The sequence below is a fragment of the Hemibagrus wyckioides genome, linkage group LG05 (genome assembly GCF_019097595.1).
Source record: "Hemibagrus wyckioides isolate EC202008001 linkage group LG05, SWU_Hwy_1.0, whole genome shotgun sequence".
NCBI lineage: Eukaryota > Metazoa > Chordata > Actinopteri > Siluriformes > Bagridae > Hemibagrus > Hemibagrus wyckioides.
The window spans coordinates 13937083-13954019 of NC_080714.1; the positions used below are offsets into that span (position 1 = coordinate 13937083).

The window sequence follows — 16937 nt, forward strand, 5'->3', positions numbered from 1 at the left end:
TACTACCATAGTGGTTTCTTTCATATGCTTTCCATCTCCAGAAATGAAAATGAAATTATGGTAAAAGAAACACTGTATACACAATCTACTCGCACACCTGTGCTGAATAGTGGAATTGGACCAAACCCTTAATTCCAGTTGTTTCTAGTCTTGTACTTGAAAAATACGAATGATGAATGAAGAAAAAAGATCAGGAGTCTTGCTGTGTGGTCTCAAGACAATAGTGTCTCTGTCCATAAACCATGGTTGAAACCATATAGTCAATTACTGTTGCCCTTATTGATCCTTCTTTATAGTGGCTGTTCTTCACCACTCTGTTCCTTTTCTTTTCCTCTCTTTTCTTCCTACTGCTTGGACTGTCTATCTTTTTCCATTTTAACATCATCCACTCAACCTCTCTTTATAATCCCTTCTCTTTCATCACTCTATTTCAGGCTTTTTTATTGATAGTCAGCTGTTTTATTGATAGTTTTATTGATAACTAATCAACTTGATGGCAAAATGAATTTGTTACAATGTTTTGGAAATTGGCACACACTTTTGTGAAAAGTGTCAGCAATTACATTTTTGGAGAAATATAGGCTTACAAGAGGCTGCAAAACAGTTCTGAAAACATTGGTTTTCAATGATTTGCGTGTGGTTTTTCGGAAATACTGTGTAGGTAATTTGAATTAAAATAATTTGAAAGTAAAGTGTGTTTAATTTAACTATTAGAACTTCAGTTAGCTGTGTTTAATAGTTTGGAGGCACTGAACTCCCACTGGAGAAATGTGTTGCTAAAATTGATCAAATTTTTATTGTATATATTGGTGACTGCAAGCTTTAAAGGAAACCATTTAAATGGCTTTAAACAACAGTCAGTAATCTGATGACTATGTGACTCCAGAATATTGGAATGTCTTGAATGTTCACGACGTAGTAAATGATTGCCAAGCTTAGTGCCCAAGAATAAGTTTCAACCTAGGTTACGCTAACATTCTCCTGAAAAAAAATCTGGATTTTTTTCTCCTTTCAACCACACTAGGACCACATTAGTAATTAGATTTATTTTGTTCTTAAAGCACTGGTGATTCAAATCAAGGTGTATTTAAACAGAGGCCATGATTTCTATAAAGCCAAGCTTCTGATCTTGTGAACACCTTAGTGAGACTCCTGGTCACCCATGAGTAGTTTCACACACAGAAACCATGCCATGCCCTCTCCGATTGCATTCCAAGGTACAGATCCTCCCTAAGGAGGCAAAACACTGTGATTCTACACAATAGAGCTTTAAACACAACAGCAGGCTGGACTGGTTCCTGGCTTACAATCTATTTGGTCCAGTTTTAACAGTGTAACAGGTCTGAACAAACTGTCCCAGTCACGTCTATGGTGAGTTGGTTACACACATGGTAAGTAATTTGTGAAAGTGTTTCATAAGCAGGTAAGGTGCAAGAATTGTATGTGACAATGAAAAAGGTCATGAAAGGTGCAAACTTTTTTAGGCACAAAAAAAAAAGGAATTGAAGATTTAGCCATGAATGAAAGACTGCGTTGTAAGGGGTGGGTGGGACTGAGAGGGGCTATTCTTTCAGTGATTTATAACCTATACACTAGTCTATACAAGAGTAGTCTTTCTTACACAACAGTCTTTCAAGTTATGTGGTATGGCAGCCACACAAGACTTGGACATTTAAAAGGCAAAGGACTAAGTAGGGAGAAAATGGTGCAAAGGTTAAAACCGGGTCCTGTTGAAAACCACATAGTGATAGCCTGGTCTGAGAGAATTATACTCTCCCCTCCCCTTACAGGGGGCCTAGCCTTCATTTCCTTTGTGCTGGGGGGCATTTGATCTAACTCTGCTTAGGATAACAGGCCCTGACAGTGGAGCACAGGCTAAGCATCCAGGGAAGCAGTACAAACAGAAGAACCCTATGGTTTTCAACCATCAAAATCATATGATTCTTACTTATGACTGCATCAGTGTATTTAGGCAAAGGTACAATATTATCAAAACTAGAATGGTTACTTACAAGTCTGTTCAACTACTAAACTTAAGAAGTCTACTTCTGCATATCTCTATTAAAAAGGAAACATAATTTTAAACATGGCTTATCTATATAAGTGTGCAATACTATATATAATATATATATGTGCAATATATTCTCATAGCTTTCAGTTGTGAGGACAGGTGTTATTAAGATTGCCCAGTGGAGTTGTGTAGCCACACATTTGTTGGTGAGTGATCAAGTGAACTAGCAGAATATCTGCTTATCTCTGTTTGATCAGGAAGTACTCCACATTGGAAGTGGATATACTGCTTACATAATGTACATGATTTTTGTTTTGAACATGCATGCTAACATATCTTCTTTATTAGTTGAATTTAAATCACCCTTTACTTGGACAACAGAAACCTAAAATAAATGCAAGTGTGCTCAATGCTTATGTTTTGTTATACTGAAAAGGCACATGGCATATAATGAAACACTAAAATAATGTTTGACCCCAGTATCTGAAACGGGTTTATTATTAAAACTGTCTGCATTAAAATCATAGATGACAGTAGGTGAAAGCATATAACTGGTTAAACTTCTGTATTATCAGGGTAATATTGCATTTTTGTAATTAGCTGCATGCTATGTTTCCTTGCACAATATCTCATGGAAAAATTTTTTTTTGCCAATACCTTCTTACACAAGGGAATTTGTGACACTGCAAATAAGTCCAAAAATGAGGAATCTTAGAACATTACTGCCCTAATTCTGCCTCCAGTAGTGCCCACCTTGTGTCTTCCTAATTAAACTAAAACGTAGTATTGATATTTGGACATTTGTATGATATTGTGCCTTATTTTCTTGCTCATTATTTAAGTGTTGCTGACAGATCTGAATAGATGTTGCATCAGCTGCTCTCCCTGAAGGGGTTGTATGAGTGATAGCACAGAGCATGGGTGCAGGTCAGGCAGAGCCCCATCTGTGCCATGGCCCACTGGGAAAACAAGGAAATTATCATTTTCTCTCTGATCAAAAGCTGGCTGCATGAAATGTGGGCCCATCAAAGTAAACAGCAATAACCAAGATGAACCAAGGCTCAAGATAGGATTTTGCTGAGGTAAAAGCAGTTGAGTGGGTTAATATAAGGGGGGAAAAGTCTCTGGAAGTTTGTTCTTCATGAGATAATGTCTGATTATCATTTCTAGATTATGGACTACATAATGTTTCTCCTGTTCTATTTTCATCTTGCAGCAAAAATGAAACCTTTCTTTTAGCAGGTCAGACATATTAGATCAGGATGCTCACCCAGATAGCTCAATATGTCCCCCCAACCTGCTTACCCCAGGATCCTTAATCCAGACCTCTCTGAATTCCCACCTCCCCCACAGGCTGATCATAGCCCACCCCTCCTTCACTTCAATCCATAAAAGCTCTTTCCTCTCCTCCCTCCTTCCCTCCTAGCGCCATCTCTCCTACACACTCAGTGTAATTAGAGGGTCCTTGTTATTTGGGCTGGATCACCTATTTGATGATATTCTTTTCATGATTGAATGCTTATACACATACACACTCATACTCACCAACATACACACCCATGCACACACTATAATCAAGAAAAAGATTTGTCTTTTCATTGAAGTAGTTCTCTTTAGAAAAAAAAATCACTAAATGAAAGCATCCATAGGGCCTTTAAAGCACACTTACGCTGTTTATTTCAAGAATGCCATAATCCAGCTCATAATATAAATAAACAAAACACTTTGTGCTATACACATAACATACACAAACAGAATAGCAACTTTACTTACTTTAATGACTTCTTCAGGAGGTGAGGACCTAAAAGGGTACTGGGAAGACATGAAGCAGTAACTCACCTTTATAATTTGGGTGCACTCGTGGTGTGTAGTCTCCAAATTTAATAAGAATGGGCACATTGTAACCCAGCCGCACCCACTCTACCACGTGCAGAGGGAATAGATTCGGAGACATGACCCCATTCGATGTAGAGGTGAGGGTGCAGCCCAGTTCTACAGTCCCCCCTACTCTTCCTTTCACCACCGTTTCAGTACTCAATGAGGGATCTGGGGGGACAAGACACACACACACATATTAATTATATATTTAATTAATGCTATGGCTTCACTCAATACTGACCCTAACCTTTACATCAGTAACCAAAATTAAATTACATGAAATAAAATGCATCCTCATTACATGAAATCCTAATTGCCTTTTTGATGTCTTTTCACCACTTCTGGGATAAATCACAAAAGTATTTAACATTACAACACAGGTCCTTTTATCTTGACTTATTTCTAATAGATGTAATCTGAATTACTGAACCTTCATGGACACATAGTATGAAAGGTGTTTACAGTTCTCATAAGATCAATTAAGACTTAACAATTACTGTTTAACTTTCCTAACTAAAATTAGGCTTTTAAATTTACTTTCTTAATTTTTCTAAAACAGGGGAAAAGAAATATACAACTTAGCACACTCAGTGGATTCACACATGTGCACAAAAGTTAAACTGAAAAATATTTAACATCAGCTTGCAAGTTCAAACATCTATACAAACAAATCAATTCTCCCTTCAGATCCACTGCAAAGTGCATTAATGTGCTGAAAGCCTTGTTTAACAGCTAGGCCTTCACAGGGGAGGTTTGTGGATTTTTCATGTTGACAAGTTGCAATCTCATTTCAGCCAGCTGTTAACCTGGTCATCTCTTCCCTGTTGCTAGTGCTGATCCTTCACTTTGTCTAGACCTGAGATTAGGACTAATCTCTCAAAGATGATGCTCTCTGATAAAGCGAGAGAGCAGCATGGCCCACCACCTGCCCCTCTTCAGACTGCTGTAAACACATGCCCTGTGACCTATCAGCATCCCCCTCCCCCTGTCACAGACAATGAAACCATGCCTTGACTAAAGGGGAAAAGCCTAAATCCCAGACTGATCAAAATCCGGATTTACAGAACATAATGTATGTGGCAAGATTTGGCCCCCAAATACATTCTTGCTCTTTCTCACATTCTTCCCCATTATGTTTTGAATGTTTATCTTAATTTGGTCCCGTTTAATCCACAACCCGCTGGTTTATTATGACATCTCCTATTAAGTGGTGAATGCAAATATAGTGATATTCAAATATGATTGGAGCAGAACATTAGGAGAGGGTGGAAATCAAGGAGAACAAAGGGTAGAACAGAAACAGCATCCAGACAAAGAGGACAGAGGAATAAATAATGAGGTGAGGTAGTAATGGTGGGAGAAACTACAGTGGAGAACACTAAAGAAAATGCTTTAAATATATATATATATATATATATATATATATATATATATATATATATATATATATATATATATATATATATATACATATACATACACATATACATATAGCTCTGGAAAAAAAATAAGAGACCACTGCAAAATAATCAGTTTCTTATACTTTATATAACTTTTTGCAAAAAAACAAACAGCTCAACTTTGCTTGATGATCTTCCTCTTGATGACATTCCAGAGGTTTTCAATAGGGTTCAAATCTGGACTCTCACTCTCTCTCTCTCTCTCTCTCTCTCTCTATATATATATATATATATATACTAATGCTGCTATATGCTATATATGTTTATAGACACCAGTTCCTCGAGTTTGCACAATCCATTTTGGTTTTTGGTTTTCGGCACTGTGTCCTGTACTGTCTTGTGTTGTTTTTTGTACTTTCTGTTTCTGCACTGTCTTGTCTTGCACTGTCTGCACCTGGTTGCACACATTGCATTTTATGTAGCCAGGACAAACCTTTCTGTCCCTAGCTCTGTATTGTTGTTTCTGTTTTGTGTTGTTATGTGTTGTACGCTGTCAACACTGTAGCACCAGGGTCTTGGAGAAATGTTGTTTCACTGCACTGTACTGTCAGCTATATGTGGTTAAAATGACAATAAAGCTTCTTGACTGCACTTGAAATGGTTCTATTTTGCATTCTTTTTTAATTTAATACAACAATTTTCATTACTAAGTATATTATTGACAACAGTTATCATTTGAATATTTGTTATGACCCTTTTTTGATCTCAAGCTGCTGCAGACTCCAGAAGTATGTGCAAAGCCTTATGAACCATTTTAGATCGTATGCATCGGGTCTGAACATGTTTCAATAGAAGAGATTAAGCATGAGAAAAATCTGACCTTTTGTACAAATCAGGTAACATGCTCAGTATTACATTTTTACTTACACTGAAGTAGGGACTTAGAAATAGTGCAAAATCTTATATCTGATAATATAAGCAATACAGAACAAAATGAGTGGGTAAAACTGTGAAATAGAATATTGGTGAGTTGAGAAAAGTACTGTGTATAATACAGAAATATAGTAGGGCAGTTGAAAGTATGTGAGAACACATTAGCAAAACCAAGACAGTAAAGTAAATATTTACACAGTAAAGCAGAGTATAGCTAATTATGACATGAGGATATAAGAGTACAGAACAATAGCACAGAGAACAATACAATTACAATTTCACAGTACTTACTTATAAGATACAAGAAGGAAGCAAGTCTGACACACAGAAGCCAGAGATTCTTCTGTCCCATGGCAATAACACTCACTCACACACCATCACATATTTCTGTAAAAAGAGAAATACACACAAATATTGGAACACTGCTTTATTTTGCACTACAGCAGTAATCATATAGTAACAGAGTACTATAGTGAAGTACAGAAAAAGTCTTTATGATATAAAGTTTCATGGAACCATAAAGCAACATTCATTTATTGTGAGTGAGTGGGTGGATTGTGTAATTCAAAGTGTAATGTAAGATAATACTGAAAAACTGATCAAATACAAGCTTGTTAAACCACAAGAGCAAATAGTAGTCAAATTTGGCAGTCACACATTTTCCATAACCAGAGTTTGGCAGTCAGTCTGAAAATCATATTAAGTGCATGAATTTGTTCCTTAAGCCTTCATGGTAACATTACAGTGAACTGTCTGAGTTGTGCTTTGGAACGGTGCAATGAAGGTGTCACAATGGAGCACAGCAATCATGTGAAACCTACACAGCTAAATCTCTAAATACATCACAGAAGGCTGTTGGTTGTTTAAAAAATAATTGATTAAGTGAGTTAATCAGACAACTTATCAAATTAAGTACACTCCATGTGTACACATGATTCCAAACACACCACTCTAAACATTCATGTGCTTCTCTAGGTAATCTGAGCAACTTTAGTCTGAACTTTACAGAAATCAATTCTGTGCTTCTCAGTGCTGATGACAAATTGTGTTCTAAGCAGCCGTGAAATAAAAATCGGGTACATTTAATAATATCTTAGCAAATATCCATATAGTGGCGCACCAGAGAAATAGACCACTTCTAAATCCACTAAACACAAAAACAGCTTAATACACAGATATAATTACAACCACTTTAAATAAGAAGACTATTAAAGGAATGAGGAAAAAGACCAGGTGATTTCTAATATTCAACTATCCAGACTTCATTGCTGACAGAGGTGGAACCTGATGTGGTCTGCTGATGTAACACGTCCACCTCAAAGTTCAATGTTTTGTGTAGGTTGAGATGCTTTTTTGCTCACCATGGTTGTAAACAGTGATTATTTAGTTACTATATCCTTCTGGACAGCTGGCCATTTTCCTTTGACATCTTTTACCAACAAGGCATTTCCATCCACTGAACATTGCTCACACAACATTTTTGTTTATCACACCATTCTCTACTTCTCTTGTGTGTAAAATTCCCAGGAGACCAGCAGTTTTTAAAATACTGAACAATAGCACTTGACCTGTAGCTGCATGATTTTATGCAATGGGCTGCTGAAATATGATTGCCACACTGCTTGGGTAACAAAATAAATAAGCAGGCATACCTATTAAAGTGGACAAGTGGACAAGTATCTGTATATTACAATATCATTTTCATAATAAACTTGCAGAAACTCAATAGCAAACCTTTCAAACTAAGGACGGACACACTCAAATCTCAATAGCCTTCTTTTGCAGCTATGATAATAAAACATGGTTGGCTCACTGGAAAGACTGAGTAAAATAATGCTGAACAACCACAGGTATGATACAAATCTTTATACAACACTGCCCCATGTTCTGAAATGGTATTTTTCAGCTGAGATGTACAGAAAAAATATATCAATATATACAAACATTTTACATGTGCCAATAATATGGATTATTGAATGATGATTGAATGCTGTAGGATAGATTTTTAGTATTTCTTAGACTACACATATCATTATGAGGCAAGAGCTTAAAGTTAAAAAGTAAAAAAAAATATGGGTATAACGTGCACCATGAACCAGAAATGGTATGCACACTGTGGGCATATTTCTGCAGTGAGGGTTTTTGATTTGTGTGAATGGCTGTCATTGCTTATTTTGTACATACTATTGTACATATGAAACTTGCAATTCATGTCAAAATATGGCCTGGATTGCATGCAAGTGCATCATTCAAGTCAAAATAAGGCTACTGTGCAACAGTACATTTGAGAGGTAAACTAATATCTGTCTTGACATTAACCTAAATTACAATGTTTACAAGACAATATAGTGTACACAACAATGACAAATACCATATTTTTAATTGTTCTAAATGACTAAAGCAACCGATATGCTAACATTTTTGCTGTAATTACTGATACATGCTGGGTAAATTGCATAAAGACATATTCTGTCTACTTGAAGTTATTACTGTATCAGAATGCTATTGGATGAACACTGACAGCCCTGGCTAACTGCAATGCTCTCAGCTCCATAGATCCGATTGTGCTTAATTGTTACTTCCTTTGGGTAAATCATTAATTTACTTAGAGTTGCTAGTAGGAAATCATGCAGAAAACATACATGGACAGAGAGAGCACGTGAAACTCCACATAGACTCCAGAGGGAAGTAATCGGATAGTAGTCCACAATAACACTGAGACGTCCTTAATTCCAGTCATGGAGAGACTGCATAAATGCTATGCATATATTAAAGTTGTCCCTACTCTAATGCAGATAAAACCTGATTTGATAGTCAGCTGATGATCATAGATGGGTGTCTTAAAGAAAAAAAAAAACAATGTGCAGAGAACGGGGTTTTTTGCATTAAAATGGAGAACCACAATTCTAAGTAAATGGAGCAGTAGGGCTTCATGTCTCTCTCTGTCCCCTCAGCAGGCTGGTTGTAAAACAAGGGGATGGAATGGGGTGTTAGCCATGAACAGAATCGTAGGGAGAGAAGGGAGAGAAGAATCGTATAGGCCACTAATACAGCTTACTGTATATTGTGGCCTCTATTGATATTTAAATATCAATTGGCCAAATAACTATTAGGACTATTAAAATTATACAGAATGGACAGTATCCTTTTGTATATATTAAACAACACTGTTATGTTAAAGTGTTTCTTAAGTTACACAAGGACCTGGAGGAACACTTACTGGCTGATATACCCACTCACAAGTTATAAAGGGAGAAGTAGTTCTGTGGAACTAATCTCAGCCTAGTGGCCATACATGGGATCCAGCTTTATTTAGCTATGAACATAATGTTCCATATAGGACTGTATCTAAATTAAATTCATTCTAAAAAAAAAAAAATTTCTCCCTACATACAGCTTTTTACTATTAAGTAGAATAAAATATATATAAATGAGTTCATTCACCTAATATATACATGTTATTTACAAAGAATAGTATCTGTGTGTATATAGTATATGTTTGCATGAACAATTTTTGCAGTCATGAACAATTTCAGCAGTGTAACAGGGTACATTATCCTACCAGAAAAGCCTACTGCCATAAGAGAATACAGTTGCAATAAAATGGTTATGTTGTCTGCAAGGCAGGGGTAGGGGGTCGAAGCAACATCCACATTAATTTTAGGACCAAAAGTTTCCCAGATGGCCAACTGCCTCTGTCTTTTTGCTGTCTTCCCAAATTGTAAGCCTTATGTGCTGATTGCACTCTCACTGGTTTACCTGTTTTCCTTCTTAATGACACAAGACTGTTACAGCTGCAATTGCTATTACTACTATGATGACTATTATTAATATACTCATCACTAATTAATGAATAGTAATATGAATTAAACACTACTATTCACTAATATTACCTGTTTCTATTTGTCTGCACTGTGGAAAAAGTATGGTAATGCAACATAAGTTCTTAAGATTCACTTCAAAGATTAACTTCTAAGAGTACTTCTTAGAAGCTATATACATACTTGCACAGAGTTGTTCTCCCTAGTTTAAAGCCCTAAGATGCTACAAAAGCAACTAATGCTCACTAATAGCAACACAGTACCATAATGCCCATTTGGTCTATACATACCCAAGTTGGTACATCATATTACAACAGATCAATGGACTGTGAAAAGTACAAATGGTACCAATCTCAGCTAGAGATGACATATAACCAGCTGTGAATTTATCTAATAATTCAACACATTATATAGTGCATTACAGTGCTATTATGTCACAAACTAATGGATTAAAAATGCATTAAATTTATTTCATGTGCACAGACAAATATAGGTTAATGGTATAAATAGGTTAGTGACATGCTGTGTATGAGAGAAGTTCAGAGAAGTTTATTTAGAACATTTTTTAATCTAAAGTTAGGCCTGTCTGCTTGTCTGCTTTGACCTTATGGAGCACCAAAATTTTTATAGATTAATATTTTAAAACCATAGAATATCAAATAGAGCCATCAAATTTTAAGGTCTCCAATGATATCAAGGTGTGATCATTCAAACTACAAACACATTTAGAAGCTCTACTGCCACAGCCATCTAGCAGTAGTTGTGCAATTAAGTTAAGTATATAAATAAAAGTCTCATGCCTACTTTACACATTAACTCTCATGCCAAAGTCATGTGTAAGTGTTAAATAAAACAACGCCAGTGAGCTCACACAATGCCTCCTTTACTTTTATGATCATTCTTGCACCTTACTTCTTTACTGTGTAGGAACAAGAATTGATATTCAGAGGAGAAACACTGATCAGGGCATGTATACTGGGAAATGTATAACTTTCATTAAAGTAACATTTCATTATCAAGGTATAACACATATACTCACTAATCGTAGGGTCTTATTATTTACTGTATGTTTATAAAGTCACAGAAGAGGAGCCATGTGTCTATAAACAAGCTACTGTTTTAATTATGTGTGGTGGATGTCTGAATAAACATGGCTGTTTAAATGTCAAAGATGTCAAAGAATATGGACCAAGGACCAAGGACCAATGTCACACTACACAAGATGAACCAGATCACACACTGTGTAATCCCAGACTCCCAAAACACACATGCATGTCTATACTGGTTCCACACATTATTGGTAAATAGAGAAGCTTTACATGCATTTCACTTGCTACACGTTTACAAATGTTTGGAAAACAAATATCATTAATGGCCCAACTGGAACAAGGCATGGGATTTGAACTCAAGAAAAACTAACATGCCAACGAACATTATGTTAGATGACTGTGGCATAACATAACCAAGGTCTAGGGTGTCTGAAAATTCCTTATATCTTATCCTAAACTCGGTGTGCTGGATGGCGTATAGGGCAGCAATGGGAGATGACACTTAGTGAAAATGCACACACTACAAATCCTAAATCCCGAAATCATGCGCAGTCAATACAGAGCATTATGGCTTGTGTAAATTGTATGTACATCTTTACCTGAAGCTCTGTACCTTCTTTAAGACATCACTTCATGGAAGAGTTTTCCTTTTCCTTGCAAAAAGGGAAGTTTCTTCCGAATATGTCCGGGTCCTTAGTCCTGGTCAGAATACTTTTCAGTGCAATGTAAAAATATTTGTCTGAAGATAGAGAGAGATGTTTTCTTTACCTTGCACGTGCAAACGAGTTGGTTATGTTCTTTGTGAGCTTTACATTATCGCCAGTGTCCTCCAATATCAGATGCGGAGTTAAAAAGGTGCTGCTGTAGACCAATTTGAAAAAAAAAAAAAAATCCAGAAGAAATCAAGCTTACTTCACGTGAATAATCCGAAACACTCTGACCGCAGTGAGTTAGAGCTTCCTTCACAGGACGTTACCTGCTGCCACAGGTTGTCCAAAATGCGCAATGCTACACGCAATTCGCTACAGGCTACAGACGCGCGCACTCGAGCTTCAACTTCCCCTTTTCTGTTCACTTTACAGTAGAATAAAATCACTTAAGCCCCACTGAAAAATCCTCTGGTCGACGAGCGGAAAGATCGATATAGCTGCCTCTTAAAAGTTAGTACAGGGGATATATAAAGCCATGTGTAATGAAATGAACAGCGTCTACTTTGTGCTACTCCTCCTCACCTCACCTCTCTCCCTCCCTTCCATTCTTCCCTCGTTCCCTCCCTCTCTCTTAACCCCCTCCACACACAGACACACACACACACACAGTGGGCTTCTTCTCTCTGGACAGTGAAAAATCACTCTCACACTTTTGTTAGATTGATGTAACCCGCATACTAAGTCTCACCCACTGTTTCTGAACATGACCGACAATTAACCCCAGCGCTGAATTTTCATAACTAAATGCTGTTGTTCATATTAGTCTAATAACTGGGTAACAGTACAATAAAATAAAAATAAACAAGAAAACGGTACAAGGGTTGAAAATTCAATTAATTTAGGTTATAACACTAATTAGGATTAAACACTAATATCGTCTATAATTCAGGTCTACGGCTGAAACCTCATACTGCCTTATACGAGTTATGTGACCTGCGCTGTAAGTGTGGTTCATATAAAGCATGGGTATGCGGTCAAACTTATGATTTATATTTATAAAGCATATTTTTCCACACTGGTCAAAAAAAAACGCTTACACAAACAAACATTTTGCTTTTGTTACCTCCTACCTATTCATTTTCATACCACTAGAGGGCGTAAGGTCCCACATAAAATGTTTTCATCAGCGTGTTCGACCAGTTAACTGACAATTTTATATTTTATTTTTACATATATTTATATGAAATACCTTTTTAGATCTGTATTCGTCAATATTTAAGTGCTTTCACAATGTCCATGCCTCATATCTTTTTTGGGGCAAAGTGTGCTCCAGAAGGAGGTATTTGTTTAATTTGTAGACTTAAAAGCAATTGACCGTGATCATGGATATTGACTGATTACAATGAAAAGGAAACAAATGAACTGAAGGGGAGCTAAATAAATAAAACAATCACCAGCATTTTAAACAGATCAAAACTCTGATATTTATTACATGGTAATAAAGGCAAATCATAAAAAAATCAGTACTAATGATTTAGCAGGAAACCCAGTCACAGAATGGTCTAGACATTATATATTTCAATTCACCTGACTTCAAACCTGATCTAATACAGTTCTGTCTGACCCACGGATAATGACAGGATTCTGCTCCTCATATGAACCTATTCTACAGTAGAAACACATCAAACACAATATTGAAAAGTAGAACAGAAATATTTATACATTTCAAATAGCTTGCTTCCTCTCACCTCAATTTTAATATGCACAAAAGACAATTACATGTTAGCATAGCATCACCACTGCTAGAAACATTTTTTATGTTTCTGAAATATGGATTATAAATCCATATATTGGATTCTTTAGGCTCAAGGTACCAGCTGTTTTTCCAGGTGAAAACCTTTATGTTCTACAAATGCAAGCCTCTCTAGACTGATGCTGTATATGCAGATACAGGAAAGATCACATTGATAAAACACTGTTCTATCTTACTCAGTCATCAAAGTCTGGGATATCATCGTAAGAGTAGCCGCGGTAACCCTTATAGGCATAAAAGGCAATCCGCAAGTGGTAGAATCCTGGGAGGAAGACCAGAATTCCAATGATGAGGACAGGTATAGTGCGCTCACGGTGCTGTAAGTGAAATAAAACATATTATCATTTATGGAAAGTCTTCAGAAAACACTTTAATCCTGACACACCTTCTAACAATAATAAATAAGAATGCAATCAGCAAAATATCTAACTACTGCACTGGTAGGGTAAATGATTATTGATTACTCTGACTAGTTAATGTCTTTAAAGGTTTGATTGCCGGTTTTATTCCCTTGACCCTGACTGACGACAGATTAATTCTAGTAGGAGTGGCACCTCACAACAGGAAGGTTATAGCACTAGGTTCTGAAACGTAAATACAGCTTGAATTGTGTATTTTAGCAAGACATGATGCTCAGTCTTTTATTATGCAGCAAACTTCCCTAACTATATCCATTGTTTTAGAATTATCCATTGTGCTTTTCTGTTAGATATTCAATACTGTAAATAGCTTTAACTTGAAACTTGGTTGATGGTTCTCATGTGTGTAAAATGTCTTATTTACTCCCTGTTCAACATGACACTTCTTCATACACTGACATTTTCAAAAAAATAAAACAGGAAAAATATTTATACTCTTTATTACTTTTATTGTAAGTACACTCTACATTCTTAATGGTATTGATAACATTTCCCATGTCTTAAGAAGAGCTCTGGATTTTTAATTTGACAATTGTGGTAGTATACAGTATTAATAGAGCTAATGTGATCAAGAGACTTTTCTAGTCAGATTACTAATTCTTTTTTATTTATATCATCTACCAGGATTATTAGAGTGCTATTCTAAATCCTCACAGGACATGAGGTTTATTACTAATGGTACTACTAAATAGAGCCAGTTCTCTGTTTATCTTTTAAATAATCTGAGTATATGTCTTTCAAGTATTTAAACCATCTCAAACTTTGAATATGAGACAACAGAAGAGATTTAATTTCCTGATATTTATATCTAGATGTGTTAACCAACTTAGAACATGGAACCATTGGTGGAAGATCACCCAATTGTTAGGTGAGCAAAAATAATAAAATGTCTGTTTTGGGGGGTTCCTCTCTTTAGTCTCCTCTTCAGAAGGTGAAATGAGTGCTCAGTTATGTCAAGATCTGGTGAACTTAATTTAACAAAAGAATTAGCATTGCAAATATTTGTTTAAAGAAGTTGGTAAGAACCACAGAATTATTATTTACACCCTTATAAACAAAAACATGACTGAATTTGTCCTTAAACAACTCTTGTGGAAGACAACATGTGAAGCTAAGGCAGTTAAAATGGCTGGTTCTGGAAATGAGACCCGAGTCACAAATGTGTAATGTGGAAGCTCAGGTCAATCAACAGAGTGTCTTACTTGAATATCTACAGCAGTGTTTGGGAATTCTTTGCTACCAAGCTAAAGATAATGACCTGGGAGTTAACCGCCATGTTCAGTTCTAGCCTCAGTATCACCTGAAAATGACGGTGCCTAAACTAGCTGAATGGTACTGGAACATGCAAGCTGCACCCTTTGCATTCCACACTTAATGCACTCTTTTGCATAGTGATGGTCACAATGGACTTCACTATGCCACAGCACCTGTATTTTATTTATATTTACAGCTTTAAAGGACAAAAATAAATGGAGGAGGAAGTCCATTCTTAGACACACCTAGTCCATGCATCTCCTAATAGTCACTAGTGCTAGTGAGTTTGCATGCTGTTAAGGAAATATGTTAAGGAAATATGGCTTTTTGTAAAAAATTTCATACTTACATCTTGAACTTCAAAGTATCCAGCTAAGAGCAGAGCTCCAATGGTGATTAAAACTGAGCCAATAAGAAAAAGAACAGCGGCCAGGGCGATCGCCTTATATGGGACCTTGGGTGGGCTTCTTTTGAACTTAAAAAAAAATTAAGAAAGACAGAGCAATATCATAAAATATCATTTTCCCATGCCACAGTGTGAATCATATTACTACTTTAAGTGACTTTCAATCAGTGTTAAAAGAATTTCTTAATATTGATGTAATATTATGTACAACAATATACAAGGTGTTTCGATTTTTTAAAATAAAAACGCTTTGGTGGAGTGACTTTTTCCTGTGTATTTTAATCGAGTGTCATGTCATCAAGTGTAATTCAATCTCATTTCTCACCTGAAGGTCAATGTAGCCGTCATCATCACTGGCTAGTTTGGAGTATCTCACTTTGCTGTTGGGCAGTCCACCCGTTACACTGCTCCGAGCTGGCATTTTCTCTCTTATTACCCTCCTTCACTTCTCACTCTGAAACTCAGTAAATAGCATTTTTTTTTGGTTTGTGACAGCCTTAATTATCTAAATTCACTGTCACAAATACATGTCAGCAAAAGTAGAAACAGACTGGTATCCTGACTGTAAAAGTTACAGAATCTTAAGCAGAATTTACATTCACATTCTGCTGTAGCATGCTGTGATTGTCAGTCAAATCCAGTTTATTACACATTCACAATACTCATGATCAACCATAATCATGTAGGCAGACAGCCAGCGTTTAGACTAATTCTTTATCTGTATTCTCTTCAAATGCACCACACATTCTAAAACTGAACAGAAATACCAGGAGATGTGAAATTAAAGACAATATAGACTCCTACAATTATGTTAAAATACCTCAAGTGAATCTCATCGTCCCTCGATTACGGTTAAAAACAACATGCAGTTGTAAAGCGAAATCACTTCCGTGTTGGATTCAGACATGCGCATGCGCATCCAGGTGCAGTATCACAGGCTGCGTTCCCAGCACAGTTGGAGGTGCACTGTTTACTGTTTACTGTTGAGTACATCAAAAACTCACACAGCAGAAGTGGCGTTTCTTTTAGATAAATGTCTCACGTTATTTGCTCCATTTTAACAGATATTATCAGCCATCCCAAATCCATGTTTGAAACTTCATATGGTTGATCCGCCTTAATTTAATACAATACAATATACAATATAATACAAAATTAACAAAATAAAACAAACAAACAAAGAAGAACTCGAATTTCTAGGAATTTGTTTCCTAGGAAATTTTATTTTCCGTGTTTACTTTACTCGGATGTTTGTTCTTTCTGCTATTTTTTTTTTGCTCGGAATTTAATTCTCTCTTTACTC

At 36.2% G+C, this 16937-nt stretch overlaps 2 protein-coding genes across 7 annotated transcripts in view; both read right to left on the bottom strand.

Moving 5' to 3' along the window:
- The window catches only part of igsf9b (immunoglobulin superfamily, member 9b), a 29094-nt gene extending 16743 nt beyond the window's left edge, over positions 1–12351 (bottom strand). For 3 of the 6 annotated variants that reach the window (XM_058389913.1, XM_058389912.1, XM_058389908.1), the window contains exons 1-3: positions 11692–12351; positions 6514–6609; positions 3851–4057 (exon numbers count right to left, since the gene is read on the bottom strand). In XM_058389913.1, the coding sequence (XP_058245896.1) occupies positions 3851–4057; positions 6514–6574 (268 nt within the window). In that variant the 5' untranslated portion in view covers positions 6575–6609; positions 11692–12351. The remainder of the gene's footprint in view (positions 1–3850; positions 4058–6513; positions 6610–11691) is intronic. The other 3 variants (XM_058389911.1, XM_058389909.1, XM_058389910.1) reach the window with 3 other exon arrangements.
- An 864-nt stretch (positions 12352–13215) lies between these two features.
- On the bottom strand, positions 13216–16607 carry tmem230b (transmembrane protein 230b). The gene is made up of 4 exons (XM_058388755.1): positions 16455–16607; positions 15960–16088; positions 15578–15703; positions 13216–13872 (listed from the first exon to the last, which is right to left on the bottom strand). Exons 2-4 carry the CDS (start codon positions 16053–16055, stop codon positions 13732–13734), a joined length of 363 nt encoding a protein of 120 aa, XP_058244738.1. The 5' UTR covers positions 16056–16088; positions 16455–16607; the 3' UTR covers positions 13216–13731.
- Between the last annotated feature and the right edge of the window lie 330 nt (positions 16608–16937).

Coding starts and splice junctions, on each gene's coding strand:
- tmem230b (XM_058388755.1), bottom strand. CDS start 16,055: ATGCCAGCTCGGAGCAGTGTAACGGGTGGACTGCCCAACAGCAAAGTG. Junction 15,704..15,959: donor ACGGCTACATTGACCTTCAG/GTGAGAAATGAG, acceptor TTTTTTTTTAAG/TTCAAAAGAAGCCCACCCAA. Junction 13,873..15,577: donor GATACTTTGAAGTTCAAGAT/GTAAGTATGAAA, acceptor TTTCACTTACAG/CACCGTGAGCGCACTATACC.